Source organism: Apostichopus japonicus, chromosome 3, assembly GCF_037975245.1.
Source record: "Apostichopus japonicus isolate 1M-3 chromosome 3, ASM3797524v1, whole genome shotgun sequence".
Classification (NCBI taxonomy): Eukaryota; Metazoa; Echinodermata; class Holothuroidea; order Aspidochirotida; family Stichopodidae; genus Apostichopus; species Apostichopus japonicus.
Genome location: NC_092563.1, coordinates 3,248,094 through 3,256,139, shown reverse-complemented (window position 1 = coordinate 3,256,139; position 8,046 = coordinate 3,248,094). Strand labels below are relative to the sequence as shown.

The 8,046-nt window shown below is 37.3% G+C and overlaps 1 protein-coding gene across 1 annotated transcript; it reads right to left on the bottom strand.

Annotated features, from left to right (window-relative positions):
• Window positions 1–4,487: 4,487 nt before the first annotated feature.
• LOC139964874 (uncharacterized) lies at window positions 4,488–4,823 on the bottom strand. Its single transcript, XM_071966937.1, has one exon. The coding sequence runs from the start codon at window positions 4,821–4,823 to the stop codon at window positions 4,488–4,490; it is 336 nt and encodes a 111-aa protein (XP_071823038.1).
• Window positions 4,824–8,046: the final 3,223 nt, after the last annotated feature.

The following is an 8,046-nucleotide window of genomic DNA, read 5'->3' as shown; positions in this document are numbered from 1 at the left end:
TGACAATATATTGACATATACAGAAAATTTATCATAACGCTACTGAGGCCACAATATTTTCAAGAGATTAACAATGCTTCTATGTATGTAGGCCAACGCCAATTATATCTTTTCGTATTTTTATTTTACCCATTCAAGTAGACCAAAAAATTATGTTGCATCCATTGTATCCCTTCCTCTCGCTATATATATATATATATATATATATATATATATATAGATTTTATGGGGTAATAGCAAGCTTACAGAATCATAACAATATTTCGTCCGTTGCCATATATTGAGAATACTTACATGTTTGCCAAGGATCGCTTCCCTTGTGTTCATGCCATGGTGACCAACACAAAGGTCGTCTTATTGTTGCCCAGCAGGTTTTTGTTAACTGCTTTCGTCAATATATACCAATAATCGATCAAATTGTTGAATTGGACAGTTTGTTTTAGCATCACCATGGTTACCACCGATCCATGATAATATTGATTGATTTATTTCAAAATTAACAAATACATCATAATAGCAACCAAGAAATGTAAATTGCTTTCGTCTGATAGGATACTGTAATTATATGACAGTTGGAGGCAACAAGATTAGCTACACAGAAAAATGTAAGAATTTGGTAATTTGATGTTAGGTCTAAGGTGTATTTATTTGATATATACAACAAGTCAAGGAGGGGGGGGGGGGGAACCTGTCCACTGCTGATCCATATACAGTTATCCAAAAGAGCAGTCAAATTTAAATTAAGTGTTTCCATTTTCAACTATTTGAGTTTATATAAGCCTAGGGGCCAAAAGTTTTTTACCACATACAGAAGCATATAAAGGTCCCATTAATTCCAGTTTTACATGATTCGACATTACATACATATATATTTATATAGGCAGACTGTGTTTTAATTGACGTGGATATTCATACATACTTGTTGATTCACAATCGGATATTTTGATTTCTGGTGCGTTCGAAACAGAAACAGTAGTTCATGTTGACGCTATGGTTTGTTTATTAGCCTTTATTATCTGATCGAGTTCAAGCTTTCAAAACGTCACACAAATTCATGTGGGAGTGAGTTCCGTTGCAACAGTTATCATGTACTTTCCCATGTTCTTTCTTTTTCCTCCCATTTTAAGTACAGTTTATGTGCATAACATAGCGATGTGCACCCTACGGATTAAACTGGTCCAAAATATAGCATATATAGGCCCACATATTAAACTTGAACCAATCTTTATGATTGTGAGCGAGTGGTGCAGTTAGCTAAGGCGTTGGTCGTTGAACTTGTGATCCAAGAATTGCTGGTTCCATTTATTACATTGTTTCCTTGGGCAAGATGCTTTATCTCAATTGCCTCTCTGCACCCAGAGGTTAAATGGGTAACTGTGAAGTAACTTGTCATTGGGCGCAGTATACAACTGCAGTGGCCTGGAGGGTTGGTCTCTGGCACAGGTTATCATTGACCAGGGGTAATATAACGACTGTAATGCCCTTTAAGACCTATCGCTGGTGTTAAGTGCCATATATTATTTCATATATTATTATTATATATATATCTACATATATATCTATATCTATATATCAAATGTAAAAACCTTACACCAATTTTTATTTTCTTATGATCATATTTCAATATCCTTTTGCCACAATTTAAACAGCGATAAAGGAAAAACAATTCATATGTGCAGGAAATTTTTCAACTGTTAACTTTGAAAGATGGAATTGTGAAAAGATCATTGGTCAAAGCTTATGACAAGTGATTTCAATACTTGAAGTGAAGAATTGGATGAAAGTTAGGTAATTATGTTTCTGCTGTCGGAGTACTGTCAGCCTAAATTTTACTGATTGAAAAAAAAAAATACAGACAATGGCCATGGTTTTTTTTTCTCCATTTTTATTGAACGTGAAATTAACTGAATTGATGATGTGGGGAGTACTAACAACTACAGAATTCCGCTCCATGTATATAATAATTGAACACAGTGCAAATAACAGTTTGTATGAAAGAAAAGACATGGAAGATCAGGTATAAACAGTAACAGCCTCAAAGAACTATGACCCCACCCCCCCCCCCACAAAGGAACCAGCTTAAAAAGGCTACGCAAGAAAATCGATGGTTTAAAGCCTCATTTGCAGTACAAATACAACGCTCTGGTAAGTTTTATCCCGAAGGAAAAGTTTTCTTTTTGCAAAATTTTTTAAGCAAGTATTCAGTAAACAGACACACAATAAAGGTATTTGGTATTACAAAATTTGCATTGTTAACGAGGTCGATACAAAATGGGAAATCATGAAAGACCGTGTTTAACTTGTCAATAACGGTGAACATTGACGGAAGAGATCTTGGAAACTTTCAAAACACACATGCATTTTGTCTGTGCACTGTGGTGGCAACTGATCTATACGATCCTGATAACACCGATACCAGAACGAAGTACTGAAGTCCTGTTTGTTATGTTTTAATACAGAATAAAAAACTATTAGAATAAAGGTTATAGAAAAAAGGTATTAAAGAAGTTGATAACTGTAGATCGATCGTCAGCCCAAAATGTATGAGTGAGTGAAAACCAAGGAGAAGACAGAGAGAGTTGATATAAAACGAAGGGTGGAGACAAATTTCAGAACAATACATGAACCAACTTGCTTTCAAAAGCTTTTAAATTGCATGCATGACCATGTTGACAATTAGACAATAAAAACATACAGGCAAGCTTCTTCATATTTATGCAAGAATATCACAGGTTCTAACCTACAGTGGAAAGCGTGGCAAAGAGTTAAGATAGTGGGAGTTGAAAGAATGAATATATTCATTTGTATAATTAATTTTGCAAACAAAAAAAAAGGGAAGAAAAAGAATACACTTTTATCTGAAAATTGTTACCACGAGTTCACTACGTATCTAAGGTTAAACATTTGTGATAACATTTCTTGCATATCACAGTACTAACTGTGAGAATGAGTGCTAAGAGTAAGTAATGGATGTGTTAATACCTCCTCCTTCATTGTGCCAGTACCATTTTAAGTAAATTCCCTGCAATTCTGATCAACAGCACATCCGGGTTATGTCACATCTGAAGGCAGTGGCATGTGAATGGTAAACAGTCAAACGAATCTTACTGACCTAAATATCCTATATGCCAGGTTAAAAATCTAGGAAATAGTCCAAACAGAGTTTAACATTAGTTGGGTTTGTTACCTTAAATATGAACAATTTTCAATTGCATTTCAAAAAACACAGCCGAAGATGAACAAAATATTGGTATAACCAATTATGATATTGTGCAAGACCAAAACTGGCAACATTCTGCTATAAGTGACCTCAGCCAAACTTTCCTCAGTAACATTTCATTCAATTACAATGTTTGAACTTTTTAAGACCATTTACATGCACATTTAAACAGACACTGAATAAAACCTCAACAATTATGTCAACCTCAACTTGTTTTAAGTCAACCTCAAATATAGATTTTTAAAAACAATTTCAACATGCAAAGCTCTCAGCCTGTAATCTGCATACAATTTTTCTATTAGGTATAGCCTCACATGGCATTTTCAGTATTATTAAATTTCACAAAAACTTTTTTGTTGAGTTCTTATTTCCACTTTAGCAGTGTTAATAGAATGTGAAACATTTGCTGCTCCAATGATATGCTGGTGAGAAGTTGATCCTGATGATATTTACATCCATCTTCAAAGATCCCTGGTCCACTGTCTACTTGTGTCCATAGTGAATTCCCTGTCTTATTCTTTCTTCCTTTCCCCATCTTTTGTGCAATTTAGGATAACACATTCCAAGGACTGCCAATCACCACCAAGGTCAACCAACAATCATTTACTCCCACGTGCACCACTGCCAACTGAGATCGTTATCTTATTCTATTGTCAGGAGTACAAAATTTTGCACACAGGTGTCAGTACTGCGTTTCCAATACAATACTTGGGGCTGGAGGTTCCACATATCAGACACTCCCAGTGCGGGTTTGCTGGATATGTCGCTCTGAGGTCACGAATTCTTGAAAGGGCATGTGTGTAACGGCTTCCAGAGTTCCAAAATAAGCGAGATATATGGGCTATTCAGACAAATTCGCAAATCAGTTTCCAACACCATGAATGCATAGATCGATACTCCTTGCTATAGTACTATTATTGGAGCAATATAGACCTTGTGTACTATAGGCCTCCGGTGCACGGCCATCTTTGTTTTCCTTAGCTCCAATCAGGTCCTTGCGCAGAACAATGACAGTTCTCCAGTGAGACGTTAGTCCACAACATCCTACAGAAACACGGGGCTCTAATGTTAACGTTTATGGCGTCTCCATCAGCCGCAGTGTATCATTTGCAGCGGGGTTGTTTGTTTGTTTTCTTTTTTTTTTCCTTTTTACATTTTATGTCCGTATCGGGTACAATCGGTTGAAAAAAGTACAGTTACACTAGGCTAATAATTACGAAAGGTCTCACTCTTGACCGTTCAAGCTTCAACTTCAAGGCAATACTTGTTAAGACCTAGCGATCGACTCACCCGCTCCTAATGGTGAGGACACACCCATTTCTTGTGCTTCTTGCATCAGAGCGCAAAGGGGACAACAAAGGACACAAATGACGTCCCCAATTATACCTCCGTCGATACCCTTGTTATCTCGAACTTTTCCTCTAGTTGTAATCCTGGCGTAGAGGTTCACAAGAGGAACCATCAACGCAATACCGCAAAGCAAGCAGTCATCTCCAAGGGATTCAGCTAACTTTCCCTGAGTGTAACACGGGATGAAGTAAGTGAAAATGCAAAGACCAAAGTTGCCAAGGCACCCACAGGTTCCGTTTTGCCAATCACCCATTTTGAAGAGAAGAGTTGTTGTTTCAAGTCGATGCAAGAGAAATGATACCAAAAACTGACTGCGTTGAGCTAACTGTACGTCCAACTGGTTGCAAGGTAATAACACACTGACACACCCGTAAGAGTAGCGCGATACTAATGTGTAGAATTGTTGAAAAAGCTGGGCGTTGTCTTCTACAGTGTAGTAATAGTCCGGAGCTGTGTGTTAATAACTGCACATATACGTACAGACGTGAGCGTGTATAGGGTACATACGTATTATATTCGCTTTCATCATCTGCGCGTCATTGGCGTGACAAACTCGATTTATGAGCTTGCGCAGAACACCAGGCGGTCCAAGCCCTTTATATTGGACCAATCAAAGTGGGGCATGATAAACAGAACTGCTCGCGTGGAATGTATTTATTAGCATAGCTAGCTAGCTGTAGGGCAGTTGCTGTAAGTCGAGGGGGTCATATATACAGGCTAGCAGTAATTCTAGATCAAGTGGATCACTGGCTCGCTCGGCAAGCGCAAGCCCCTCCTATTTTGAATGGAGAATGATCGATTCCGGTGATTCATAAAGGCATTGGCACACACAGACTTCGTTTTTAGGTGATCAACAAGTTACTAAGTATTTTATACTTATGCCGATAAAAGGACGGTTATAGAGCCGCAGGTTCATTCGGACCTTCCAAAATGCCAACGAGATATACATATATTTTGGGTGAATTGTCTTAGTATCTTAATATGCATGCGTTATTATAGATACGATATCTTAACATATCAATATTTGAACAGTAATACTGTGATATAGTAATGAAAAGACGAGATCTTAATATCCTAATATTTGTACATTAATACATTGAACTATTGAGATACGAGATCTAAATATCATATTAACTGTACATTGACATATACTGAGATATGATACTTCAATATCTTAACGTACATATATTAGTATATTATGATATTAAGATCTTGTATCTCAATCATTCCATCATCCCAATGTATAGATACCACGATCATGCATCGTGTAGATAAAAGATAATTAAAAATCCTGCATCTTATTATTTTAATATCTCAGTGTACAGATATTAGGATATTGAGATCTTGTATCTCATAAACTGTCATATATCAAAGGTATTGAGCAAGGAGTACCATGTCGTATCTAGTTTAGCTTATATTGTGTCATTTTTTTAACAAAGGAGCAAATGAAGATGTATTCAATTATGTTATCCTGCCGCATATTATTTACGCTGTACCTGTTTGGTATCACTTTATATCATTTAAAGATAAGAAAAGACTAACGAAGTTTCTTAAGTAGGCCTATACTTCGTTTAAATTAAGAGTAGATTACCATTCATTAAGAGAAATCTGCTAAGACCGAATTCATAAGAATGACAAAAATACTATTAAAAACAACCAAAACCATCCATTGCATGCTTCACTTATGAGTCATTTAACTACATCCAGCAGAAATCTTAGAATTCCCCATATCTTGCCAAAATACAGAATTCAGCTGTACAGAAATTAATATCTTAAGACACACATATGAATATAGTTCCCCGTAAAATATTTTTTTTTATAGTACGGTTCGTTCCCAGCTGCAGTTCGATATTTTTTTTTTTAGAAAATACTCAAAATGGCAATTTTGGAACTGAAAATTGAGGTAAACATTGGAAAAATGTACCACTTTGCTACAGTACACTGTTTGCGTAGCTGCACAGTGAATGCGGTGGCAGTATGAATGAGGTCATGACATTAGCTGTTGTAAGTATACATTCAAGGAGCACTATAAGAGTTGAGTGTTACAAGGGAGCACGTCACATGATCCTCTATGGTTGGTACGTTTTTTTTAGCGCGTCTGTCCATTGACGTATTAAATGTTGCTACTCAGAACATAACTTGTTAAGAGCCATAATATATGCTGCATGCAATGACTAACCAGGAACCAGTTACAATATATCCCCATCTCCTAGCGAGGAAGCAATAAACCTTGCACAAGATCGTGATACGTGGCGGAGGTTAATCGCTGAGCATGTCGGATAGACGAGACTCAACTTACTACTACTACTACTACTTCTAGCGACGAGATTAAAATAACAAATATATTATACTGCGCGGCAGGACCTTGGAGCTGCAACACATCTCAGGATAATAACAAACATGCATAGACCTATTAACAAAATGACGCACTGCAGGCTAAGGGGTATACGCGCGTTTGACAGTGCCGCCGACGCGCAGGTAACACGCATCGTGCATAGATGCGTAGCGTAATGGCGCACTGACTGTTGTTCTCTTACAGACGCTCGTTATCGATGCAAATAAAAACTGCAGTTGATGTTTGGGCGTTCGCTTGACAGCTTGTCTTTCACACTACACTTCAGTTCAATTTATGCGTTCCAATTGCAATAAACTAACACGTACATCCGCACATTCATTGGTTATTAACATCACATCCTGTCATGTGGTATAAACTGGAATCCTTGGAACACATCCAATGTCCATTCAATAGAAGAAAAAAATATATATAACAAAGCAAAATACTTTGCGGTCAGTGTGCAGCTATGAAGTTCAACTTCTGTTAACTTTTTCAAGATACCACAAACTATACTTATATATGTTAGGACTAATCGTCATACAGGTAGGGGCCAGTATATCTCTAGTGTGAAAAAAAAACGAAAATACTTTTCCTTACATTTTTTTAGGGGGCGGGGGCGGGGAGAGAAATTCCCCCTCCCTCCATATTAAATACGAGGATATATTACGCGCTGTTTGTCCCATATGGCTTGCCATACACATGGGTGGCAAGGAAGTAATCATAATGAAGATGAGGCATGCGTTACCGTATTAACACGGCGTCTTTTATATACGGAACTCCGCCTATCCAGACTCTCGGACTGCGTAGTTTGTCTTCACCCCGTCATTCGTGGATTAGTTCGGTGAAAGGCTATTTTAAAGTACCTTTTGTCAACCACCAGCCAATCATTGTTACTTTATTGGGCTTATAGTAGATCAAGGCGCTCCTTTGGTAAATTTTCAGCATTTCTGAAGTAGGATTTCCTTATTCCGCCTTTACCAAGGAAGTCAAGTGTAGTGCTTTTCAAGTGGAATTTAAAAAGCAGCATCCTGATAACACATTATTCTCTCTCGGTATGCGCACTGGCGGATCCAAGGGTGAGCCAAAAAGTGTTTCCGAACATCCGCTAAATCATATGATTGAAATTAAAAAAATCGAGAGG

Excerpts from the sequence above, each read along its gene's own strand:
- LOC139964874 (XM_071966937.1), bottom strand. The coding sequence starts at position 4,823 with ATGGGTGATTGGCAAAACGGAACCTGTGGGTGCCTTGGCAACTTTGGT.